At 39.3% G+C, this 27,702-nt stretch overlaps 1 protein-coding gene across 1 annotated transcript; it reads right to left on the bottom strand.

Annotated features, from left to right (window-relative positions):
- Positions 1-401: 401 nt before the first annotated feature.
- On the bottom strand, positions 402-6,862 carry LOC139127133 (uncharacterized). The gene is made up of 3 exons (XM_070693053.1): positions 6,817-6,862; positions 5,485-6,534; positions 402-4,348 (listed from the first exon to the last, which is right to left on the bottom strand). Exons 1-3 carry the CDS (start codon positions 6,860-6,862, stop codon positions 402-404), a joined length of 5,043 nt encoding a protein of 1,680 aa, XP_070549154.1.
- Positions 6,863-27,702: the final 20,840 nt, after the last annotated feature.

The raw sequence follows: 27,702 nt of genomic DNA, 5'->3' as shown, positions 1-27,702 counted from the left end.
TCTGAAAGCATCATCCTCCCTGAGGAGCACTACATCTCCTACCTTAAGATTTCTTTTCGTGTCTTGCCACTTCTTTTTGGCTTGAAGGTTCAACAAATATTCCTTCCGCCATCTTGACCAAAATACCTTTGCGAGATACTGGACTACGCGCCATCTCTTTTTGGCGTACAAGTCTTCTTTGACGAAATTCCCTGGAGGTGGTAGAATCACATCCGATTTCATGGTCAAGAGTTGGTTTGGGGTGAGAGGTGTAGGTCCAGTAGGATCGTTCAAGTTCTCCACAGTCAATGGCCGACTGTTCACAATTGCCATGGCTTCGTACAGGAATGTGCGAAGAGCCGAGGTGTTTAGTCTTGTTCCATTTTGGTCCAAGATTCCTGCTAACACGCTTCTGACTGATTTTATCTGGCGTTCCCAGACACCACCCATATGGCTAGCATGTGGGGAATTGAAGATGAAATCACACTGACGTCGGATAACTCATCCTTAATCTTTCCTTCATCCATGGACTGTAATTCAACTTGAAGCTCATTTTTGGCTCCCACGAAGTTTGATCCTCGATCACAACGTATGTGTCTCACAGGACCTCTGATTGCGATAAAGATACGAAGACAATTCAGAAATGCATCTGTTGTCATTTCTTCTAAGATTTCGGTGTGTATGGCTCTCAGTGATAAACATGTGAAAATGATACCATATCGTTTTACCTCACTACGACGTTCCTTGACGATGAAAGGACCAAAGCCATCAATACCACAGTATGTGAATGGAGGTGAAGGTTCAAGACGATCCTTTGGCAAATCTGCCATTCTTTGAGTGTTGGCCTTTCCTCTGAACTTTCTACATTGAACACATTTGTAGATAAATGATTCGACTGCAGAACTACAACTTACTATCCAGAATCCACTTGATCTGATTTTGTTTACTGTCATGCCGCGACCCTGGTGGGCTACTTGTTCATGACACCATTTGATGATCAGTGTTGTAACATGACTCCTACGAGGAAGGATGACAGGATGCTTGACGTGGTCAGGCATCGGAGATCTGTCAAGTCTCCCTCCAACTCTGAGTATCTGCTTGTCGTCTAAATATGGGCTCAACGGGAGCAAATGACTATTCCTCTTCACTATCTTGGTCTCTTTGCCTTCTAGGGTAGGCTTCTTCAAAGCATGTATTTCTTCAACAAACACTTCTTGTTGAGTCCACTTGACTATTGCCATGGTTGCTTTCTGTTTAGCTTCTCCTGGCGTAGCACTGTCTTGGTTTCTTTTCTTGGCAATGTATCTGTACAATATTGCAACCGCAGTTATTGCTCTATTCCAATTTGAAAATCTTTCTATACGCTCTATCATTGATGAAAATGTTTGCTGTGTAGTCGCTAACGTTCTCGTAGTCTTTAACTCTGGATCGTCTGCAGGAATATCCCTACTAGTGTGGCTGGGTGTGGGAAATTCCTTTTCCCATAGAAAGGTTGGTCCCTTGAACCAATTCGAATGTATCATGTCGTTTACACCAAGTCCACGAGATGCATGGTCTGCTGGGTTTTCCTTGGTACTAATATAATGCCATTGCTCTGGCTGAGATGATTCTTTGATTCTTTGTATGCAATTGGCCACAAATATGTGGAAGCGACGTGCATCATTATTCAGATAGTCGAGAACTATCTTCGAGTCTGTCCAGAAGAAGTTCTCAATGGTTTCGTAGTCTAATTCCTTATTCAAGAAGTTACTGACTTGAACTGAGACGAGCGCTGCTTGAAGCTCTAATCTCGGAATTGTTACGGGTTTCAAGGGGGCAACTCTCGACTTCCCCATCACGAGTGAACAATGAATGTTATCTTTACAATCGACAAGCCTTAAATAGGAGCTTTGCCCATAGCCTGTCAGGCTTGCATCCGAAAAATGGTGAAGCTCAATCTTCTTAACAGTTCCAAAACTGTCTGGTTTGAAACATCTTCTTATCTGAAGTTCATCTAACTCTCGAAGTTCAGAAAGCCATGATTCCCACTTCGGTCGTAAGTCATCTGGTAAGGGGTCATCCCATTCTGTTCCCTTCTTACACATTTCTTGTAGGATTCGTTTTCCTCGAAGTACGAAAGGGGCAAGAAAACCGAGTGGGTCGAATACTGAGGCTACCGCAGATAATATTCCGCGTCGAGTAGAAGTATGCTCCTTAACAACAGGCGAGAAGTGGAATGTGTCTGACTCCGCACACCACACAATTCCCAGAGCTCTCTCTATGGGAAGTTCATTGAAGGACAAGTCTAGATCCTTGACATTCTTGGCACGTTCTGATATGGGTACAGATTCCATTGTGGTTCTGTCATTCGATATGAATTTGTGTAATCGAAGGTTTCCTTCTGCACACAGGTTGCGAACATTCTTAATTAGTTGAATGGCTTCTTGTGAGGACTCTAAACTTTCGAGTCCATCGTCTACATAGAAATTTCTGGAGACAAAGTTGACTGCTTTCTCTCCGTATTGAGGATTATCCTTTGCCACTTGTTTAAGTCCATAGTTTGCGCATCCTGGCGAGGATACAGCGCCGAAAAGGTGAACTTTCATCCTGTATGTGGCTGGTTTAGAGTCGAAATCACTATCTTTCCACCAAAGGAATCGAAGATAGTCTCTATCATCTTCATTTACTCTAAATCTGTGGAACATCCGTTCAATGTCACACATAATAGCCACATTTTCCTTTCGAAATCGGCAAAGTACACCAATCAGGGGGTTCATCTGGTCTGGTCCCTGTAGTAAGTGGTCATTAAGGCTGGTTCCTCTAAATCGTGCACTGCAGTCAAATACGACACGAATCTTACCAGGTTTTTTAGGGTGGTACACACCGTGATGGGGTATATACCATGTTGAGCCATTCTCCTGCTCTTGTTCATTAACTAACTCTGCATCTCCCGCTGTGATGATATCTTGCATGAATTGCATGTAGTCATTTTGGTATTTAGGATTCGACTTGAATCGACGTCTAAGGTACTGCAGTCGTTGTTCTGCCATCGATTTATTGTTCGGAAGTGGTGGTTTGTCTCGTTTAAATGGAAGGGGCATGGTATAGAAACCATCCGTCTCTTTGGAGATGCTATTTTCAATGATCCTCATGAAACGAATGTCCTCCTGTGACATGGTAACATCTTCAGCTCGGGTTTCGTTAAAGTCTGATTCGAGTATTTTCACAATGTCCGAAGGTTCGATGAACTGTTCCCTTGCTGAAGTCTTAAAGGCATAGCAAACGTCCTGCGGAAGATGCCCGTCCGTGTTGACACTGGGTTGTATGTTATCTGGTATTGTCTTCGTAAGTATTCGATGAGTTACACTGAAAACATCTTTATCGTCCTCGGACTGTGTTAGTTGTCCAACGATGCTCCATCCGAGGTCCGTTTCTACTGCGAATGGCTGATTGCCCTCCCCGGTAATGCATCTGCGAGGTGCCAGGGCCTGTGGGCAATCATAACCGATCAGTAGACCTACTTCGCATTTCTTCAAAGGCTGTACGAGATGAGCAATTTGTCTGAGATGAGGCCATTCGTTGGCAATATCAGGAGTGGGTATGTGTGATTCCTCTACGGGAATATAATCAAGTGAATATGTTGTAGGTAGTGATATCACTGTGTGTGAATCGAATCCACGAACTCTGAGGTACGAATATCGTCGACAAGTTACTGCTCTGTTGCTTGTCGTCATAGTGGTTAATCTGAGATTAGTCGGTTCTGATGCTGTGTTCAGCTGTTGTCCAACGTGATTGAGTACGAATGTAGTATCTGACTGGGTATCCAACAGTGCATATACTAATATTTCTTTATTTGGTTCCTCATGGCTTGATATCCACACAGGAACAATCATTGACGAAATGGGTTTGCCTTGAGGACGAGTGACGCCATAGCAACCGGCTTTCTTTGTTTCACCATTATCCTCTTTTTCAGGATCTTGCACTTGAGCAACATCATCTGCTTCGTTCGTGCGGGGCTTCGTCTTTGGAATGGACATTTTCTCTTCACTGTGCAAGCTGGTTGGATGCTTCTTACCGCATTTCTTACACTTGCAGCGAGCAGGGCAGTTCCTTGATATGTGACCTTTACCCAAGCAACCAAAACAATAGCCGCCTTTCTTGACAAAATCTTGCCTTTCTGTCATTGGCTTTGCTTTGAATGCTTCACATTCTTGGATGGGGTGTCCATCTTTCTTACAGAACTGACATGATTCAGTATCTGTTGTCGGCTTTGATGATGTGGATAAAGTGTGTCCACCTGGTTTTCGCTTTCTGGTCGTGCCATTTGAAGTTCCTTGTTGATCCTTGTCCGTTGATGGTCTCAGAGATCCAAGTGATGTTAACCCCTTGACTACCAAGGCCAATGTATTCCTATATACCAGGCCCCTTATGTAAATATTGATAAAATCGTGGGTGTGGTCATTGCATGAACACTGCTTAGAGTAAAAATTAAGTAAGTACCAATAAACCATATATTTTCTGAATCAGCATGAAATTTCCCACTTTTTCATACATAAGTTTTGTATTTCCAGGTCACGTGACTGGTCACATGACACATCATGTGACCAGAGTTGGCAAAGAATATGAATATTTGAAGCATCAGGACGTGTTTTGAATTGTTTTTTCCATAAAATGACGCAAATTTGAATACAGTTGCAATTTTCATGGCATTGTCTTTACATATATGTAATAATAACTACCCTTTGCTTTATTTATAGATGTACCTATTTAAGATTTTTCTAATAAAAGGCAGAATAAATGAACCACAAACATCAGCATCTGACGTGATTCTGTATTTGAAAATCAACACATTTTATATTTGTAAACACCTGCTTTATGTCTTCCTTGCAGAAACATGCATCTAAAATGGTTATGATTTATCAAAAATTAATTCACAATATTTAAAAATACATTTTACGGAACAACATATCACATGACCAAACACATGACCAGTCATGTGACCAGTCATATTGATAATATGGCTGCTATAAAATTTCACTGGCTTATAGTAAAACAATTGTATTTCCTCTTGTTTCATTCACGAATATTGCTGTTAATAGAACATATTTACATATAAATCATTTGTTTTCAATAAATAAACATTTCATTTCATAAAAAAAAACAAACCATAAACATCTTCGCGATCGTCAGTACTTCTGAAAACTCCGAAACTTTAAACAATCAGCTTGACACTTCTGTGATCAGCCTGACCTTTCACGGTCGAGGTCATGGGTCACGACATTTGCTTCCGGATTTTGGCCATACTCGGACGTACGGGGGCGCAATCACATTCAGGTCATATCAGAATACATCAATCGTAGTCGCGCTGCATGCCGACGCCAAAATTACGGGATTTTTAGAGACAAAAACGAAGCAAATATGCCTATTTAACTGTGCCGGATATTTCCGGCACTCTAGGTATATGGTAATTCAATATGGCGCCGGATATATCCGGCGCCATAGGTAGTCAAGGGGTTAAAGGATCACATGCAATATCTGCCTCTTCCTGTATGAACCCAACAAAGTTCTCAAATGGCGGGTACGTATTTGTAAGTTTCTTTACCCTTGCGACCACTCGACTCCATCGAGTAACAACCCAATCGGGTAGCTTGTGGAGCATTTTTCTGTTTTCTCTCACATCATTCAAGACTGCTAGGTCTGGTATATCTTTCATGGCTACTTGACACTGCTTGAGAAAGTCTGAAAATTTTCGCAATGCCATGCTGTCCTTGCCTGAAATTCTTGGCCAGGTTTCTATTTTATTTCTGAAAGCTTCTGTTACTGTGAATGGGTTTCCATACCTTTCGTTGAGAATAGCCTTAGCTTCTTCGTATGCCTGTTCGCTTCTTAGGAGAAAGCATCCTCCTACGGCTTCTTTGGCTGGGCCTCCTAGATATTTTTTCAAGTAGTGGATTCTTTCAAGAGGTGGTACGCCGCGTAATTCAACTAAGGTGGTAAAGGATGATAACCAATCTGGATAGGCTAACGGGTCTCCTGTGAATATTGGTGGTTCAGGTGTTGGCAGTCGGCTCAATGATACAGATGAAGCCAAATTCTCAGCCAATACTTGTAGGCTGTCCTTGTTTAGCGTTGTATGTTGTTGTTTCCCTGTTTGATGGAATAAATTATCCTTTCGTTTGTCTGAATCAGCAAATGTTGGTTTGGCTGGTTCTGTCTTTATAACTGGTGGAGGTGCTGTGTAAGTTTTTGCTGGTGGGCTCACTGGTTCAGTTTTCACAATGGATGTTGGAATTGTAGCTGCTGGCTGTGGTGGTGGTACCGATGAAATTGGCGGGACTGTCTCCATCACTGGGGTGATATCAAGCAATTCTTCTCTCTCACAGGCTGCTACTTTGGCTTGCTCAACACGGAGTTCTCTCGCTATCCTCTGTCGCTCTAATTCTCGTGTTTTGCGCTTTATTTCTGCTTCTGCTTCAGCCTGTCGTCTTTCCTCTTCGGCCTGACGGGCCTTCTCTCTGAGCTCTAGTTGTTGTAACTCTTCTTCTCTGGCAGCTTCCTCTTCTCTCCCTCTCAGTTCTGCTTCAAGAGCAGCTTAAAATGTACTAGTGGTAACTGACCATTACATTAGATATGCTCAGGCGACTAAAGATCAAGAAGCAAAGGCGAATGTGCTATGGGAGAAGTTTTTTGTGCATTATGGACTACCAGCCTGTATCCATAGCGACCAGGGACGCAGCTTTGAGAACAGACTCATCAAGGAATTATTGAAAGTGGCCGGTATACGCAAATCCACAACGACACCATATCAAATATTATATTTAACAGTATATTGCTGAATATGTTAGGAACATTAAATACCAAGGAAAAGCAGCACTGGAGCCAACATATCAGTTTTCTTGTGCATGCTTACAACTGTATCAAGATGATGCCACTTAGTTCTTACCGTTTTACCTCATGTTTGGAAGAGAATCCAGACTACCCATTGATCTCTGTTTTGGTGTTAGCCCAGATGAATACACCAAACACGATGACCTACAGTACAGTACAGCCTATGAATTAGCTGAGACTGAAGCGAAGAAGAAAGCACTTGCCAACAAGAGACGCTATGACAGCAAGGTGCATGGTAATGACCTGCTTGTGGGAGACAGATTACTAATATGCAACATCAGGTATAGGCAAACACCAACTGGCTGATCGCTGGAAACCTGATGTGTATGTTGTTGAGAAGAGATTGGACGACAACTTGCCCGTGTATGTGGTAAAGCAAGAAACTGGAGATGTGGTAGAATGGACACTATATAGGAACTACTTCCTGTTAGCTACTTCCTGTTGGCTATTTGTCCGCCTCAGAACAAGAAGAGATTGAAATGAAGAATGAAGACCAGTTACCAGACAGTCCGCCAGACAACAGTCTGATAAGAAGGAGGAGACAGACACTGATTCAGATATGGAGGAATTGTTTGCCAACCCACCAATCCCCAAAGCATAACCATAATAGTAATCCACAACAATGATATAAGCACCATAGAAACAGCACCTTCCCTACTGATAAAACAGATGTGCGTGATGAAAGAAAAAACACACCAGAGTGAAGTGGAAATTATGCCATAACCACCCAAGGACGACCAAAACGACAGAATGCTTGACGGCCTGCTGATAAATTGACCTATAGGGGTATAAGCAAATTGTAAATTGCTAAGCCTGTTAAGTCCTACCACTCATGTAATACCTATACCAAATACAGAGATGTTTCTTGTTTGCAAAAACGTGAATTATGATTAGAGTGACTGACTCTTAAAATCAACAACAGTGGTTTCATTGACAATGACCTTTGCCCTTTTAAGTTTTTAATGTTTAATGTTGAGTTTCATTATATCAATTACTAAAGTAACTTATACACGGAGTGTGCAAGCATCTGAGGGGAATGTGTAACCCTGGTTACGATTGTAAGTCATGTGATTAGGTCTATTGCGTGTTGCTGTGTGTGATGACATATGCGTGGAATTTCATTGATAGCGTCTTAACCCACAATGCATTGCAATGCTTTACTGATTTTCACTGCTTGAAAACAGTATTTTGCTGTGGACGTACGTTAGGAATTATTATCCGTTTTACTACCAAGAAAAAATCCAAGACAACGTGGTTGGTCTTTGACATGATTGTGCTTACAGGTATGTGTATTTGAATACTTTGGTGTTGAAAGCAATGAACTTTTTAAAGTCTCAGAGTGTGAGACACACCCCTCAAGTTGAAACGTGGAAGGACCATGTGTTTTCCTAATTAACATGGGAAAGGTTCTGAGTTGTAATATGTAGTTAGTTTAATTCCAGTGGTGCTTTTAAAGTAGTGACGTTTTATTTTAGATGTTGAAATTTGGGTTTTCTGATTTTGAACGAAGACTTTCTGTGATTCTTAGTTCTTTGTTTCAATTTGATTTTTGTAGAGTGTATTTGCTATCATGTTGATATAATCTCATCCTGAATGAGATTGTGTAAACAGAAGGAAACGCTGACATAATTACCATTAGTCTTTTACACGACTGTGCTTACAGAGGAGATCCAATTTATGAATTACTGATAGATTGCATGTGTTCCTATTGTGTGGCCTGAGTGAAGAGCCAACAAGGAGTGCATGGAAGTGTTCGTGTCAATCATCAACTCGATTATTGCTACCAGGAGTGGAGTAACCAAATCTCCAGGGAGGATCGGCTAGAAGGACTCTGTGTGTGTGACGTAGTTTCCTATTTGATAGACTGTCATCGTCATAGCAACAGGACGGACATTGACCTACAACTCAAAGAGAGGCCATTATACAACTATATGAAAAATAGCTAAGTGAATGAACCCCAAACAACAGCCATTTTAGAATTACCTGGAACTTTATTATTGTGGATGAACTTTAGATTTTGCGCCTGAAAATTATTTTCCAGTAACAATACTATCAGTTTAATCACTGTAGACCAGTGTATCATTCTGTTATTATTATTATCATTATTAGTAGTAGAGATTTTAGTTGTAGTGAAATAAACCTCAACCTAAACTGCAACGCAAAGTGTACGATAATCATTCTTTCCTTTGTTGTTGATTAGAAAATATGAACTAGGGTCGGGTTTAGTTGACTGGCAAAGTTAAAAGACATTTTAACTACATGGGTTACATACACATATACTGATTCTGTAGATATGTCAAATACGTTAAGTATACAGGTACGTAACTTATAAAATGCAAAACTACAGTGTACACTGGTGTGCAAAGATCTGCATAGCAGTGGCCGACTGGTTTTGTGTGAGGCCTATCAGCTAGGCGATGTTGCCGTGAGTGTGTGGGGGTTCGAATCCCGTTTGGGTTATAGTAAAATTTAGATTACATATACTCATGATCTACGAAGATATACGCTATGCATATCAACATATAGGAATGTTCCATATACAAAGATATACGTTGCGTATGCAATATTGTGTACCGTATAAGTCAATTTACGTAAATATGCTAAGCGCATATAAAACATTTTTTCGAGTGAAAATAATATGTAGAGCACCTATAATGGTCCAAGAAATTCTGACAATTGTAAATCTTAAACTCCTCTTAAGCCACACATTAGAGTTTATCAGTTCCTGAGAAATTATGAAGTGCAAGAAAGAAATATCACATATAAAAAAATTGTGAATCAGGTGTGATTTATCAAATAAAGGCCAACACAATATGCATTTCAATTGTTATGATAGTGATTTGATATACTGTTTAACTATTACACTGTTTAAACTTAGTAAACCAATCACCAGATAAAGCAGTTCTGGTATTCTTGTTTGCAGCCTGGCATGGATGGATTGTTCTGGGAACACCATAGGGTAAACTCTATGATTAAATTAATTCATTGTTTGATTTTCTATACAAGTTTGATGAAATGCTCATTTTCAATTTTGTCAGCACACTTGTAAATGTAGAACAAACCACCAAAAAAAAAACAGTTTTAAAACTGCACTGGACACACAAAATGACACCACTGCTCAAGTGTCATCAGGCTATGCTGACAAATTGAATCAATACTGAGCACATTATGCTAAAATACAGCAGCTAATAGTGAAAAATTATGAAAATAATAATTAGCTCCTTCCTATTTTACTGCATATAATTTGTTTAGCTTCCTCGCCAGGTCTTTTGCAGTCCCTTTAACAAACATGTGGTACACGCACGCTTGTTTCAGCAAACTCAGACATTTTCAGGTCAGAGTTGTGACAGCAAGTCTGAACAGACATTTAGAGTACTGTAAATTGTTAGATCTGATATCCTTGTTCAATCATATATCTAAATTAATTTTACCATTTATAAATTTTCTATAGTAAAAATGAAACCATTTTTCCGGGTAAAATTCTGAAATCTTGTGAATTTATGTAACGCTGACCTGCAAAGTAAACAACATCAAAACAATGAATATTTTTATAATTGGTGCATTGACAATATAGTACTTTAAAATGTAGACAAAATAGCTACGTCCAAAGTATCATTATATTAGCCATTTCTGAACAGGATGTAAGATTACATCACCATGTGAACTCACATGTATTTCCAATATGAAAGTGCAGTCCTCTGCTGAGTGCCGAATCATGTATGTTGTAAACTACGGAGGAAGACACCAAGCAGAGCATCATGTGAAACAAGTTAAAGTCTTGGTACTAGATGACCGCTAAACAAGATCAGCAATCCCCTTGTTTCAAAGCTATTTAAAAACTTTCTTCATGGCCTATTTCATATCATACTTGGCCCCCTGGACTTGACCTGCAAGCTTGGTACGTACATTGCATTCGACTGGAAAATGACAGTAACTTTAAGGTCATTTTAAGTCAGAAATTCGTCATATTAGTCAAATTTCACTCACTTATTTCTGTCCGTTTTTCCTGCCTGTCAAAATTGATTGAGGTCTAAGTATTGAAAGTACTACTTAATTTAATCATGATTTTCATATATGTGTTTTGCTTACAACTTGACTAAATTGTCACTGCTTCCAAGTGTGACTGTGAACATCATTCTAAAAATATTCAAATAACTTCTACGCATTGAAATTTCAGCATGAAGTTCTCTGGACGTACACAGTACATTTTATCCTATCATCTTCAGGAAATAACGGTCTGTATGTTTAAATGATTGAGTTATTGGTTTATGAAAACTATAGGATCAGAAGGATGTTGATATTGCAATTCACAAGTCTCGGTGTTGTTTTCCCAAGCAATAGCGTAAGTATCACCATGGAGCTACTACACTCTTTTAGTAGTTCCATGGTATCACTCCTTGGTTTATGTAGCTGCAGTTCTGAAGCTGAAGGTTTAGCCTTTTTTGAGTTTTAGCTTCTAGTTTTTAGCTTTAACTGTTAAAGTGTTAAGGATTGATGAAGTTGAAGTCCTACCTAACCACAACCACCAGTCCAAAAATTGAGGTACAATGGCAATATTGCCCTATCCTAGGATGATATGTGTACCACTGTTGCTATGCGAAGGTTACTAACCTGGAAAGTTCTCTCTACCGGGTGCATAGGCCTTTGCGTAGCAACTATGGTTGCACCTAGGTGTGACGAGTATGCCTTGTTGGAGGCAATCAGAGCAGCCAATAGCTGAATACTCTTACCATTCTTGTAGGGCTTAAACTACTACACCAAGTCAATGGCATATATCATGTAAAGTAGGCAGTAAATATGTGCCCTTTCACTTTGGCTTTGAACTGCACATGTGGAATTTTATGGTTCAACAGGATGTCTAATAATTCCAATAATAAATGCCCTAATTGGCTAATATTGGACTAGAGCACACATATACTCCATTAATAGTGATTATAATAGTGCTCTTCTAATGTTTTTAATACTATTTCACTTGTGCCTGCCATTTTTTCTTAGAAATTATCATTTAACATTGATCAAAATATCAGTGAAATTTATAATTTTGGATAGTATCACATTGGTAATTTAGGGAATACTTGAAAAAATGTGACACTGATCTCCACAAAAATATTATATGGTCATGTACAATGTATTGAGCAGTTCAAACTCTACATGGGGAGGAAATATAGGAAAGTATGTTTAAAATGTGTTCCTGGTACATATATAGAACTACGTGTGCATGACCCATTATTCACTGAATTTTTTAATATTCCCGATAGAACTGTGTAGTCAGAGAACTGAAAGTACCTGTACATGTGCTCATTGCACTCATAGGAAATTCAGTTTTACAAAATGTACTATGTGTTCCAGTAGACAGTAGACAACAGGGTTACCCTTGGTATATCAGTGCAGTCATACAAGTGGACAACAGAAATTTTACCAGGGTTCCTAATGTTCCCCCACCTTAGCAAAAACACTGCCCAGTGTTTATCAATAAAACACTACATGTACAATTTTTCCTTTTTTTAACTTTATTTTATTTATTACTTTTTTATTCCATCATCCAACGGAAGCTAGCCCATTTACAGGATGAGATGCCCATGACCCACTACCCCAATGGAGCACTGAGGAGTAAAGTGCCTCGCTCAATGGTTAAACACAGTGCTAAAGTCTCGAATTCACCACCTTCAAATAGTGAATCCGCTGCTCTAGATCAACCGGGACTTGAACCGGGTCTGGAACTCACCATCCTTGTTATGAGCAGGTTACCCTAACCACTGGTCCATGGTGCCTCCCTTAAATGTACAATATGCAGCCAGAATGCCACCGGCCATTCCTTTAATATATTGGGTTAGCTGAGAAACAATAGATAGGATTGGCAATAAACTTAATGGCAATAATAATAGCAATATAAGAGACAATCCTGTTTAAAGGTCTTTGGTCACCTGTTTTTTTTTAATAGCCAATCACAGATTTTAGGCGGGTGGGCGCTTTTAAAAGGGCGCCCTCACAAGACCAGTCATGGCATTCTCAGACTACGTTGCTACGTTTGCCAAATATGGAGGACCATAGCAGCTGGTGTTACAGGGTCGGGAACGACCCAAAAAATCTGCAGTGTTTTATAAAAAATAGAAAAGCTCGCTATGAAAAAACGAGAAATAGAAAGCGCATCATTCTCGCTGATCAATCGTATCTGATTATCTGAATCTGAATCTGAATCTGAATAAATACGTTGAAGGACCAGAATTCTGGTATATCATCAACGGGAAAAAGAGGGCGCAAAGAGGCCAGCTAGTAACACTGGAGGGCTGCCTTAAAGGCATCCACCGTACTAGCATTTACGATATCTTCATCTACATTGTCCTAATCAACAATAGTTCTCAGGAATAAAGAATATTTACAAAGATCTGTATTACTGTGAGGTAATGTGAAACAACGAGTATCCATTAACGCATATCTTTCAACTATGTTATGACAAGTAAAGTCCTTGAATTGTTTTGGTTTGATTGATCTCTTTGGTCTTTCAGGAACAAGGTAAGTGTCAGAACGTATAGCTGGTGTTAAACCCTCTGCAATTTTGAACAAGAACACAAGGCAGAGATTTTTCCTTCTATCTTTAAGCAGAGGGATGTGATTTTCCCTAAGCAAGTTGAAGATTGAAACACTCTACTGCAAAATTCTGCCCCATGACAGATAGTGATTTTGCTATGATGCTGTTGCAGTCGTTTACTGCCATGTAAGTACACTGTTTACTAGGGAAATCCTAATTCACGTGCCACGTGTCGCGTGTTGTGTGCTGTGATCAAAAGTTGGTGCATTTTCACTCCAATTTAATTCATTGATTCATTTTCATGAATAAATCAATATTCGGGCTTCAACACCGCCTTTTAAGGCTGCGTTCACAAATGACAATGAGGGGGGGGGGGCTGAAGGAATCTCGATTGAAATCTTTATTTTTTCAGATCCCCCCTAAAATATTTTCAAATGCCCTTCCCCCCTAGTAGTAAAAGAATAGTGTACTTTTGGGATTATCTTGTTTTTTCCTACAAAACATCTTGTTTTTCCTACAAAACATCTTGTTTTTTAACACAGGGAACTCCCTCTTACGCACATGCGCGTAAAGAGGGAGTTCCCTGAGCGCTAGCTATGACTGCACCTAACATCAATATATACTATTCTAAAAAAGAAAAAATAATTATTACCTCATGTTGTTATTCCGGTCGGCCGACGGAGTCAAGCTAGTAAGAATTAGTTTTTTGTGCCACTTCCTCCAGAACTACTCGTTGATTCAATGCGGTAACCGTGGAGCAACCCCTGCTTTGTCATTGATATAGCTAACAGATGGTTATCTAAAAATAATCCAGTGTGGTATGAATAGACATGAAAAACTGCTGGTAGGTCACCTACATTAAGTGAAGGTGACCTCTGCAACAGCCGGCACTGACGTCACTACCACTACAGATTACTCAGCCTACAGGAAACAGGAAATAGGCGTCAGCGTTTTTTCAGATGACTAACTGTGCTATTTCAACATCTTTATGGATATTTAAGCAGGCAGAAAGCTGTGAAACAAGTCACATTTCTAAAATGGATGGAGACTCTTCAACACAGACAATTGACTGGGATATGGTTTCACTTGCAAGCTCTACAGATGGATTGGAGTATAAATATTTCCCAGCAAGTAATCCAGAAGCCCTGAATGAGCGAATTAGGCATTGTGTGAAATTTTATCGTGATATAGTTATTGGAAATAATTATCAATTTTCAACACTGGAAGAACCGGAGGTGCCTCAACTAGAAGATCAACAAACCCCAAAGCGCAAGAAAGTGATTTCTCCCGATGAAATTTTCAATGAGTTGAAGCGATCTTACCAGAGAGGAGTGGTGATCCCCGAGATACTGGAACCACCAATCATCACGAATTCATTCGAAGAGTTCAAGATTGGATTCAAGAATTTCTACCATGGTTTTAGAGCACGTGATCAACGGAAGTTACAGGATAACTACTTGTACGGTCAGTGGTTGGAAAAAGCTTTCGTTCATTTCAGCGAGAAGAAAAAGAAAAAGGAGAATTTCATTGATTGGGTTGAAGAGAACTGTGACATAAAACATGTTCGTGCGAGACTGTTCAGAAAATTGTATAATGATTTCAAACATTATCCGCAAATATTACATTGTAAATTAAGCTTTGAATGGTTTAACAAGAATGGTAAAAAGTTGTTGTTATATTTTGATGACCACAGAGAAGAAATTTTTCAGTGGACCAATCCTCTACAGTGCACATGTAATTTATGCGCAACGACCTTTAACTTACATGTGATGTCATGACTGAGATGAAACATTCTACAGTTTTCAGAAAAATCGTTCCGATAGGTTTCTGAACGATCTCGTTAACTAACTTTCATATCCATTTAATCCATAATGTCGTAGGTATCGTTCCAGCGGCGGACTAAATCCTTCTTGTTTTTGAATTTCTAGTGCCTGCTTGAAAATGTTCTGAATAAGATCTGAGGCCGGGGCCTCTGTTGCGCCTTTTTCTTGTATTTGTGTAAGTAGCTGTTTATATTGAACGTAATAATGTTTATATTTCTCTCTTCTTTTTGATACTCCTGTTTTTCCTTGTATTACATCAATAATAACACCTGGTATAGGAGTTAAAGCTAAAAGAACTGGAACTGTCGGAATTGCTGCTATTACAGCAGAACTTACAAGAATTCCCTTAGTCACATTAAGAGCCATATCAATTCGACCCATCAATTTATAACTGCGTCGATATGCAGCGCTAGTTCTTTCGATATAGTCGGCCAATTGTTCAACGCTTTCAACAACTGAGATGTGCATTTTTACTGTATATGTAAGGGATGATAAAAAATAATTGTAGTAATATAGAAAGACAATATGGCAGAAGGAGGAGAAGATATAGAACTCGATAAATTGGTTGAAACAAATTTGAATGATGACGATGTTACTGCTGAAACATCTTTTACCGATGATACTTTTGCAAACCCTGATCCTTCAGTGGATAGCCCAATGGTGGATAATTTAATTAAACAGAGAAGAGAAATTACAAAAAATATGGCTGAAGGACTCTTAGACAAATATAGGATTACTAATCCGGATGCACGAACCGAATTGATTTTAAATGCTAAGATTGAAGGTGGTGAACTGTATTATAAAGACATCAGAGTTACAACAGATAAAGGAAGTAGATTTTTAGAGAGATCCACATTAAAAAAGAGGAAAGGAGGATATGAATTTGTAAATAAAGTATACAGTTGGAGTGGAGTCGAATATCACTCTAGCGCAGAGCCCGAATATGTGAGTCGTACATTGTATTCTGAAGATGTGAAAAATGATAAAATACCGGCTGAGAAGATGACGCCAGAAGACATGGGTGTATACAAAGATGAACTGACATTCTTACGACAAGATGCTTCTGGTAATGCAGATAAAATACAAGCTTTTGAAAATAAAATCGAACAATGGAACAATCTAAACCCAGAATATAGAGCTATTAATGATGAATTAAGGATTGCGAATATGCGTCTTGGCGAGCTTAACAACGAAAAAGTTAAAATAAGGCTAGAGAAAAGAGAAGTTGAAAAACAGTTAAAGGAAATTCCTGAAGATCACACCAAGGAAAAGAAAAAGCCAAGAAACTACTAGCTGAACTCATAACAAGAGAAGCTAAAATTGACAATCGAATTGAATACGAAAATGGTAAGATTAGCGGGGCACGTGAAAGTCTGGCTACGACTAGGTCTCTTCGTGATGTAATTTCCGATCCAGAATTGTCACTCAGGCTGAAGTTGACAGAGTTATTTAAACGAAATGGTATTACAATAGCTGCAATACTAACTGCCCTTGGAATGACAATATCAACAATTGCCCTGGCTGTGACTAAAGGAGGAGGAGGAGCAGCAGCAGGAACTGGCGCAAACACAGGTGGTTCAGGTCCACCCAAAGTATATACAAAAGCGAAAGAAATTGTAAAGCAATTTGGCGAATGGTTAAAAACATTGGCCGCAAAAAGTGCTGCTGCAATACCAGGTTTAATCGGTTCACTTGTCAGTTTTCTATTAAAAACAGCGGGATCGGTGGTCGGATTTGTTGGAGAACAGCTATGGATATTTTTAACTGGATTAACATTAGTCATTATAAATAAAATTATGTATTAATACGGCATCGACATGTTTGGTGAAAAGAATATTGCAAAGTTTCTTTCTAAAAATAAAGACCTGTTTGGTTTCTCTGTTGAATTGGAATGGTGCAAACTTCGGCGGGTAAATCGCCATATCCTTCGAGCAAATCCAGGTGTCTGACTCAAAGATGATAATCTTTATCATAACATTTTAGCTTTCATTAAAGAATGTCAAAAGACTAACTTCTTTAAGCGACTAGAATTCATAAGGAGATTGACAATGATGAAATGGAAGTCCAACATCTCCAAGAATATTGGGTTCTTCGATTGATTCGCGACACAGGCAATCGATTTATCTTTCAGGCAGACGGAAATATTTATGTACAGATGTGATTAATTTTCTTTTTAACTGTATTTTTTTCTTCACTACTATATACATTACACGAAAAATGGGGTACGATAGAACATTATCACCGACTTTCACCAACCGAATACCGAATGGAACGAAGTCAGAAAGAACTCATCATGTGATTGCTCATAATCCAAGTGAGGCAGATCCAGGTCAGACACTTATCATACGATGTCCAAAGTTAGAAAGCGGAGTAGTACTAGTTCCAGATACTTTCGACCTGGTTTTTGATCTCGAAGTAACGGGACATGAAGATAACCGAGTAGTACAAAATGTTGCAAAAAATATAATCGAGCGTATGGTTCTCACATTTGAGGGTCAGGCACTTTTCAATTTGAATAAATATAACCTTATTGAATGTTATCGTGATCTCTTCAAACATAAAAAGGAGAGAACGAACATGACACTGTACGGAATTCAGAATGAAAATCTAAGAAAATTGAGAAGTGGCGCGGCCGATGCAAATGACGACAGGCTTTCAAAATGGGACGATATTTTACTTTTCGACACATATAAAACAAAATATGCTATTCGTCTCACTCATCCCCTCGTGACAGGCCATGGAGTTGCATATCCAAAAGAGTTAGGGAGTCATATCGAATGGGAAATTACGTTGGCACCCGCCTCCCAATTACTTGTTAGTAATAATGTTGTTACACCCAATTATAAATTAAAAAACATTCAAATGGAATACGAAACAATTTCTGATCCCGACCTCGCAAGGTCAACAGCTGGTTATTACAACAGTGGGAAAAGTTTTCTCTACGAGCATATACATTATTTTAGAACAATCCCATTCAAAGAATCAACCACGGTTATCAATGAAAATATAAATGTACCACGACGTAGCATTAGAGGTATCTTATTACTCTTCACTAAAAATCAGAATCAGTCAGAACTTAATAGTGAACTTTTCTTTAACCCATCCATTGAATCTGTGTCTGTATCAATCGAAGGCATTGCAAATAAAGTGTACGCTCAGAAGATGATACCAAGACAATTTTGGCGAGAGGCACGACGGTATTTTGCTGAAGATAAAGATTGGTGTGAAATTGATATAGATGAAGTTGATTATTTGAAGAATAAATTTTGTCTGTTTATCGATCTGCGTAGTTTTAAAGATATTGAGTTTCATGGAAATGGTCTTAGAGTAATGAACACAAAGGATGGAATTCAACTTGAAATAATAAAAATGGACACTTCAGTAAAAGTTGGCGACGACGCTCGCGATGATAATATATTTGCCCACGTTTATGTTATCAGTGATGCCCAGGTCAACGTTAAGAATAGTAAATTAGATTCTTTAATATTTTAACCGTGACCCGTCCTTCCTATCGGCCATGTTTCTGCCAGCCATTCGCCTGTGTCTACATTATATAGCTGTACACGTTGATATCATTTGGTGCCATCATGATTTTACTACGCTTTTCACTACGAATTTCTCCAGCCTTTTTCCGTACAAACTGTACAAAGTTCCGAAGTTGGAGTCCGAAAAGCATACACTTTCGAGCGTATGCCGACAAAATCAAGAATAGGTACACCATTCAACTCATCTTTAAATTTACCTATCACTTTTTTATTAATCTTCGGAACTCCCATCTCATCTTTCATCCCACTAGTATCATATATCGACTCCTTACCATTCTGTTCTACATCTTCTCGGACTATATCATTGAAAGTTACATCCGGGGAGGGTATTGGCACACTGTAAACAAAACTGTCAGTATCTATGTAGGCTAATCGTATTCCAGGGAACTGTATCCGAAAGTAATTGTAGTGCATATCATACATAAGCAGCTTAGAAAGTTCAAGCACTGCCGCGCCAATGAAAACTGGCTTTTTATATTCATATTTATCCCTTTTCAGTTTCAGGAGAGCACTGTCGCAGGAATCTCCATCCTTTTCACTAGTTATGAAAGTTATATGTTTCGTCTTTGGATTATACTTCTGAATCTTTTTACGGCCACTATCCGTACCGTTCCAGTCCGAAACAAATTTAAAGTCTCTGTACTTTCGAACATCCTCTATTGTCTTACCGAACATTGCATTATTCATCAGCTTATAGAAATTCTTTTCAAAATCTGTTGTCCCCTTTGTCCTCATTTCAGTGTTAAAGTCAATATATTGTTTGAGACACAGAGCCTCATCAAAAGCAAGCGCCCGATACACCTTTTTCAGTCGCATCCCCATCCAAAGATAGAATTCCAGCAACTTGTAGTGTAAGATGTATCTCTCTCTATCCATCACACTTGTAATCAGTCGAGTGCCCTGCCTCGGAAATTCATAGTGATGTGGCGCTAATGGCAAATCGCTGTGTTCTTCATGTAATTCGACTGGATATTCTAAGTCTACTTCTAGAAAACTTGGAGGAAATCTAGCGCCGGGTCCCCAATCAAATCCTGCTCCGCCATTCTGAGCAGACCATTCTAACAATTCTTCCATCGTCATCCAATGAAGTCCGCCCGTGGGCATTGCCTGACTCATTGCCCAGCCGTAGAGATTGTTTGCATCGAGGTATTTTATTTCGGACACCGGTTTATCCGGATTCCAGTTCCCACCAGCGGCCTCATCAGGCTCATCTGTTGCATAAGCCGGATGATTTGTCTTTAAGTAATGAATATTACACTGGCTGATACCGCCTCGAATCCCCCTCTGTACGAAATTCATCTGCTCAGCATCTTGAATGAGCCCAAACTTATTACCTGTATAAAGTAACATAGCATCCCATGTCAAGCCGGGCGCTGACATATAGTGGGCTGGATCTAACTTATATGCTTTTAAACATGTGTCACGGAAATTTTCGAATATATTTGCAAGAAGGAGAACGTCAGTCTCACAATAGAATTCCATATAATCACGAATCGTCTTACATCCAACTTCACCCCATACTCGCAAAGCATGTTCATAATCAGACTCTGAAATCTCCTCTTCCGTTAATTCGCTATAAATTTACCCCTCTCCGGAGCTGGTTCTCTTCTAGTCTGTCAACCGAGTCTAAATATTCGTAGGGGAAGAAACCTTTCGCCCTTTGAATGTCCGGGTACGAAAGTGGTACTGCCGTCCATCCATGGCCCGGCACAGTCTTTGCCAACTTCGCTAGCGACCCCGACATCAACTGAGCACTGTCCATAAACTTTATAGAAAAGAAACGTTTCTTTATCTCCCTCTTCCGGTTCGGCCACTCTCCACCGACAACAATTGAAGCACTAAAGATAAATGTTTTCGAGAGACCCATAATTCCTCCATTGCTCGTCTTAGCTATGATATTTGGCTCTGGTCCGGGACACCCTCCAGTGTCGGTATCGATTTCATGTAACTTTTTTAAAATAAAAGAACCATCGTATCCCTTGAGGTTGTGAAAGTATATAGGAATGGTTCTCGACGGACGGCATCCCTCACAATAAAAAGTCGCGTCATCACCCACTACTCGGTATCCTGCCGGCTCTCCACATGCAATACAGTCTGGATCCTGGTAATTAGAAGGATCTTTCATCGGTTTTATTTTCCAATAATACGATTTCGAATAATTCTCAGCCCTTTTCTTCATATCTTTTAGAAAGTCTGTAACACAGGAGAGGCCCGTGAATGTTCTTTTACCATAAATTTTCGGCCGGCCTTCGGAGCCTGGGCCCCACCGTTCCACCATAACATACGAAAGACAAATTGGAATGTGTCGGCCGGTCCCCTTCTCAATAATTGCCTCAGTATCTGCATACACGACGTAGGGGGAAGGAACCTTCTTCCGATGTCCTTCAAATTGACATACTTCCTTAGGGAAAACTGGCTGAGCAGTGTCTGTTCCACAGTATACCTGATGTATTTCTAATTCTTCTGTTGACTTAAAACCTTGCTTACAAACCGGGCACATACACTTCTGTCTGCGCTCATTCTTTTGATTAGTATGAGAATTAAGAAGGCGATTTAACGAAGTAATTGGCACGAAGTGGCCGTCTCCTCCCTCTTCACCAACTATCAGTAATATATTTGCTATTTGATCCGCTCCGCCTATCGGAACGGTTCCGTCAGGGGCTCCGCTGCAGCCACTATATAACACAGTTATGTCGGACTGGGCGGGATCGGACTCATAGATCTGAAACACTTGAAGTTTCGTGTCTGGATTTTGCTGCTCGAAGCGCTTAAACACGGTCAGATCGGTGGGCGTGGGAAATGGAATACCATCCCAACAGTAGTCAGCAATAAATTTGTCAAACGTATTCCGTTTTCTCCTCACCTGGCCACATTTCTTTTTGCGAAACTCGGGATCGCTCAACTTTATACTTGCTACGACGGCATACTGAAAACAATTCTCGCTGCCAAAAGGTAGAATAAGATCGCTCACACAATGCTTATTTTTAACCATCCGGGAAGTTGGACTGCGCCAGCCCCCTTTCCGGACCCGAGTAAAACTTCTACTAGAATTACTTCGAAATTAAGTATCTCCTCGAGAACGAGACCAGAACCCTCAACAGCTTCAATTGTATCAAGCATATTGTCGTAGCGAACTATTAATTGTTGTTTTATATCCGATCCTCTTACATCTTTTGTGTATGTATCTTTTAATTTAACAGGCAATTTACGATTTTGTGTATTACCAATTTTCGGATCCGATAATTTGACTTCCATTTCAGTATAAACAGAGTACTTTGGCCATACCTTCAATATCCACCAGCTCCCCGATATCCACGACTCGCTTGACTTCAGGAAATTCTTTTCTTAAAACTGCTCCCTTGAATGCTGTATGTAATCGACGGGCCATAATAATCTTTATGATATATACTATCCTAAAATTTTTTAAAATGAAAAAATAATTATTCTATGATAGGTCATCAAAATCCACTATAATATTTTTGGCAGCATTTATTTGTTTATATATCTCGCCTAATCTTTCTAAGTCGACTAGTTCTTCCGCATCTTGAATTTCTGGTTTATTAGGCGCAGCACAAAATAACCTCTCAACAGTGAAAGAAAGGGTATGCTTATTTAAGCGCGGTTTAAATGCTAAGAATTCTATCTTACTACCTTTCCTGATATTACGAGGTACAATAGCAGGATTTTCTCGGACTGGCAATGGGCTCACTGCTTTAAAACCGCAGTCAATTTCTTGAACCATATCAATACATGTAGCGAAATCGGAAGTGTTTCCTCCTCTTTTAAACCGAAATTTAAAATACGCCACGCCCTGCGCCTCGCTCCCTCGCTTCTGATACACTTTAGATGGATTGTAAAATCCGATAGTATTCTTGGAGTGAGCGGCCAGGCTTGCAGCATAGCTTTTAGCAGTGCTTGCATCGAAACTTTCACCTAAGGTACGGAATACTATTAAATCGGTAAACTTTTGAAGACTCGGTTGCCAACGGACACACATTTCATCGACATGTAGCTGGATCTTTAGAACCGTACTTAGGTCCGATGTTGAAAACTACTTCTAGCTCACTGTCTACATATATAATAGGATCTACCAAAGATTCACCAAATATGAGTTTGCCGTCACTGATTTGAATATTGTCTTCTCCGGTTTCAAGTATTTTTATTGCATCTGAAATAGAAAGGATTGCCATTGTCTTATCGTATATATCTTAATAAAAAATAATTTTAAAAATTTTTTTTCCTATGATATAGTATCCCAAAATGTCATACATATTCATAAATGGACCAACTGGAAGTGGTAAGAGTTACGATGCAGTAAATTTGGCGGCGACTCACGTACCAGAATTTGACACTAGTTTTTCCAGCAACATTGCCGACTTTTATAATGGGCGTGTCGTTTCGATTGCCGATTTTCAGAACCAGTTTATAGAACATACTCTTAGTTTACAATGTCAGGCTGGGAAAGCCTCCGCTGGGAAAGCCCCTTCGGAACGCTACATTATTTGTGACTCTTCCATAATTCAACATCTAACTTTTTCTAGAATCCGGGGCGTGGCAGCGGAAGAAAAAAAGATTGTTTCTAGAGCATTTGACCATTTACATAGTTTCATTATCATATTCAAAGATATGCCTTGGGATTATTGCAGGCGGAATGTGTTGACTCGAGCCAGGTCGTACGAAATAACCGCCTTAGAAGAACTAGAAGAGATTCATAAACAGTTCAAACAGACTTTCTTAGAAATTTGTAATGACTACAGACTTCCATGTTTGGTAATTCATCAATCTCTTACGCCTGACCTTCTCAAGAATATACTTAATCCAACAATTGATACCGAGACAGTCGGGCCAGTAGAATCTCCACGAGCTTTTGACTTTGGAATTGCATGGAGCGGCCCTTCGGCACGCGATAGCGGCGGCCAGGGATTTTTAATAGATGGTTTCGGCGAGGAGGAACTTGAAAAAGCTTATTATCCACCTAACCAAGAACAACTAGAATTAAAGCTGCAAGCAGCGTTGGCGGGGCCCAAGCGGTTGCCATGGTTGAAAGTACTTGCACTGATAATACTATGTGCACATTTTGAGCTTCTATGTGTCTTGTGTGTAGAGAAATTTTTAGACTAGTTGTTAACACATTTGAAAATACATTTAAAAGCTGACGCATCTCAATTCTCATTTAAAATGATTTTGAAAAGTATGCTTGACAGAGAGAGGCGAACAAGCATTTTAAGTACAATTGATGTATATCATCATAGCTCATACTGGAAATTTACCATGTGTCCTATGTGTTGATTAATCCTTAAACTAGTTGTTATACATGAAAATGTCGTGTCAAGATCGTTTTCCCGATTTCCCATTTACATCACTTTGAAAAGTGTGTGTGTCATAGACAAACGGTAAATAGCATTACAATAAATTTCAACTGATTATGTGGTCACTTGTAAGCCATACAGACTGATGTGATGACAAGAAAAATAAAGTTTTTTTTCTCATCCTCGCGCGTGTCAATTCAGATCTGCTGTGTCCACCTATTTTCTGCTAATGAGGAAATAAATGAAAAAAACTGCAAAAAATACATCACGATAGTGCATGTATAAAACAGAACCGTAAACTAAATAATTGACTGAAAAAAAAAACTGCAAAAAATACATCACGATAGTGCATGTATAAAACAGAACCATAAACTAAATAATTGACACTAACATTCCATTCAGAACTGTACACGTATTTCACTGTTATATTACTCTGTGAAAAATTTGCAAATGTTGCACTTAAAGTCAAACCGCTGAACTGTTGCTGTACAAAAATAATAAAGCAACACTGCTGTTCATTTATCTCTGCGTGCATTCATATGTTGTTGTCATTTTTCCCGCGTTGTTGATTGAAGAATAAATAAAGAAACCCGCGTCACCACATAATTTTTGAAATATGTCTAGGATAACAAAGAAATGTTTTATTTTTCTTGGCATACTAGTTGTTTTGATGACCTGTATACTATGAATTTGAAAATGTTGGGTAGAACAAAAAGGTGTTCTTCAAAACCTGAAGATTCCAAATAATAAACTGCAAAAGTTACTGGCAATAACAAAGTATGGAGTAGTCACTCAGGAAATAAATGCTAAACATTATGGTAAAAGTTGAAAATACTGTCTCTTTTATAAGATTACAATTTTTGCAGTAAGAAGAGTGGGTAGCTGAACAAATCATAACAGCCTTGAGTACGAATCCTCCTTGTTAAGAGTCAAATAATACTAGTTCTGAGCACTGTTTCTGTTGAGTGAAATGCTCCCTTCGCTGTAATTTTAAAGGCTAGTTATCCATGTCAAAAGTTAGGCTTATGCGATGCAGCTATATTTAATAGTTACAAACCTGTAATCGCTATCAATGCAGTACTGTTCATATTGCGCTATAGACAACTTCATGAAACCTGCTTCAGCATGCCAGTTTTTCGAACGAATCAGATATCCATTCTCATAGCAGTTCAAAAGTAAAATATTCTCAGACTTGAGAAATGTGTGCATTTTAGACTTTCAATACATTTGCTTTACGCTTGAATTTAGCGAGCTTTGGTAGCTCGATGAATTTAGCAAGCGATGCATCGGACAGCGTACAGCGTATCGATGACACTTGGGTCAGGGGTCATCACCAAAAACGTCAGTGCGTATTCACGGCCAGCTCGAATCATGCCAGGATCGCAGAAATCATGGATCAAAGAGAACCCTAAAATATAAAACACATAATGATTTGATATGGAGAAACATCTTTTTGTTTCACTGACAGTCAAGTTAAATGCTCAAATATCGCGACAAGACTTGCGCATTGGCACAATATGAATGCGGAAGTACGTCGACTGTACTCGGCGGACGAGCGAGCGCCTTCTCTGAAAATCTGTTTACGATATCACGTCACAATACACTGAAAATTCTTGCGAATTCATCTTTAAGGAGGCCAATTCACACAAGTTCCTAACGTCAGTAAAGATATTTTCTTGTTGGCAGCAATACACCACCAATGTTTTCACCGTTCAGGAGTGCCTTACTCGCTCTACGTTGACAAAAAAGGCGTAAGCTTTTGACCATGCAAATTCCAGTCGACTTTCCTACTCTGATCATAATCTTTCTTTCCATTTCATAGCTCTACTTGCGCTTAGAACCTGTGTTAGGGGTGGTTTTCTCCCATATTGGTGGAGCTGCCTAAGTCAAAAACGAAGTTTACCGTTTTGCTTAGTTTCACCGTCACTACAATCCTTCAGTGTTGACGACGACACTGCACTGTACAGTGCACGGAGTAATCTGTAGGCACATTGTGCGAAGTTGTCCAACCCAAAACTTAGTAACATTTTAGTCAAATAGTCATGGTAAACATATGGAGTACTTTTGGTTTGTGAGCTATTTCGTTACAATGTTATTCATTACTGTATGTGTTACAAATACGATCTTCTGACGGGGATGAACAGAGATATTAAAAGCATTACGTCTCAAGTTGAATGCAGGACAGTGCGTGGACAGACAAAGTGATGACATCATAGTGCAATTTTCAATTCGCAAGTTGGCTAATTTTTGCCGAAATCTTCTCGCCAAACGCTACTTTTTCTCGCATTTGCGATTTTGCGAGCAGGCAGCGGAAACACTGCCTGCGTCATTGCGAACAAAGGAAGGGCACAACGCGCCTTATTTTTAAGCAGGCGATTTATGTTTGTTTTTGAGATTTCGTCCATTGAAAATGCTACCCGCACGCGAAAAGCAAACAAGAATTTATTGTATGGCGCCTAATGTAGAGTGTGTGGATAAAATACACAAGGAAAGTGCTAAATGAGTCATGGAGTCGATCGTTTGACAGAATCTAGTATCGCTTAGTATCGAAGTTAGAGTCAGTCCTTGGAAGTCGGATTTGTGAAAACCTGTAAGGTGGTGAAATCTACTATATATATATATATCGGATATTTACCCGCGATTTGACAAAATGTAGTATCGCCTAGTATCGAAGTTAGAGTCAGTCCTTTGAAGTCGGGTTTCACCAGAGCAGTAAGGTGGTGAAATGTCCGATATATTTCGGATATTTACCCGCGATTTGACAAAATCTAGTATCGTCTAGTATCGTGTAGTATCGAAGCTAAAGTCAGTCCTTTGAAGTCGGGTTTGGCAAAACCTGCAAGGTGGTGATATCTCCGATATATATATATATATATATATATATATATATATATATATATATATATATATATATATATATATATATATATATATATATATATATATATATATATATATCGGATATTTACCAGCGATTTGACAGAATCTAGTATTGTCTAGTATCGAAGCTAGAGTCAGTCCTCGGAAGTCGGGTTTGACCAGAACTGTGAGGTGGTGAAATCTCCGATATATATCGGATATTTACCCGCGATTTGATAAAATCTACTATCGTCTAGTATCGAAGCTAGATTCAGTCCTTTGAAGTCGGGTTTCGCAAAACCTGTAATTTGGTGAAATCTCCGATATATACCGGATATTTACCCGCGATTTGACAGAATCTATATCGTCTAGTATCGAAACTAGAGTCAGTCCTTGGAAGTCGGGTTTGACCAGAACTGTAAGGTGGTGTAATCTCCAATATCTATTGGTTATTTACCCGCGATTTGACAGAATCTAGTTTCGTCCAGTATTGAAGTTAGAGTCAGTCCTTGGAAGTCGGGCTTGACCAGAACTGTAAGGTGGTGTAATCTCCAATATATATCGGTTATTTACCCGCGATTTGACAGAATCTAGTATCGTCTTGTATCGATATTAGAGTTCCCAATTGCTGATAAACATCGAGTAAATATCGGCGATTTCACAGATCTGGCGTACCGAAGCACAGGGCCGGTCATTCTACTATCGTCTAGTATCGATATTAGAGTCCCCAAATCGCTGATAAATATCGGGTAAATTTCGGCGATTTCACAGACCGGGCGTGCAATGGCACA

This window comes from Ptychodera flava, unplaced genomic scaffold, assembly GCF_041260155.1.
Source record: "Ptychodera flava strain L36383 unplaced genomic scaffold, AS_Pfla_20210202 Scaffold_29__1_contigs__length_4469600_pilon, whole genome shotgun sequence".
Classification (NCBI taxonomy): domain Eukaryota; kingdom Metazoa; phylum Hemichordata; class Enteropneusta; family Ptychoderidae; genus Ptychodera; species Ptychodera flava.
Note: the sequence above shows the minus strand (reverse complement) of the source record. Positions and strands in the feature narration are given on the sequence as shown.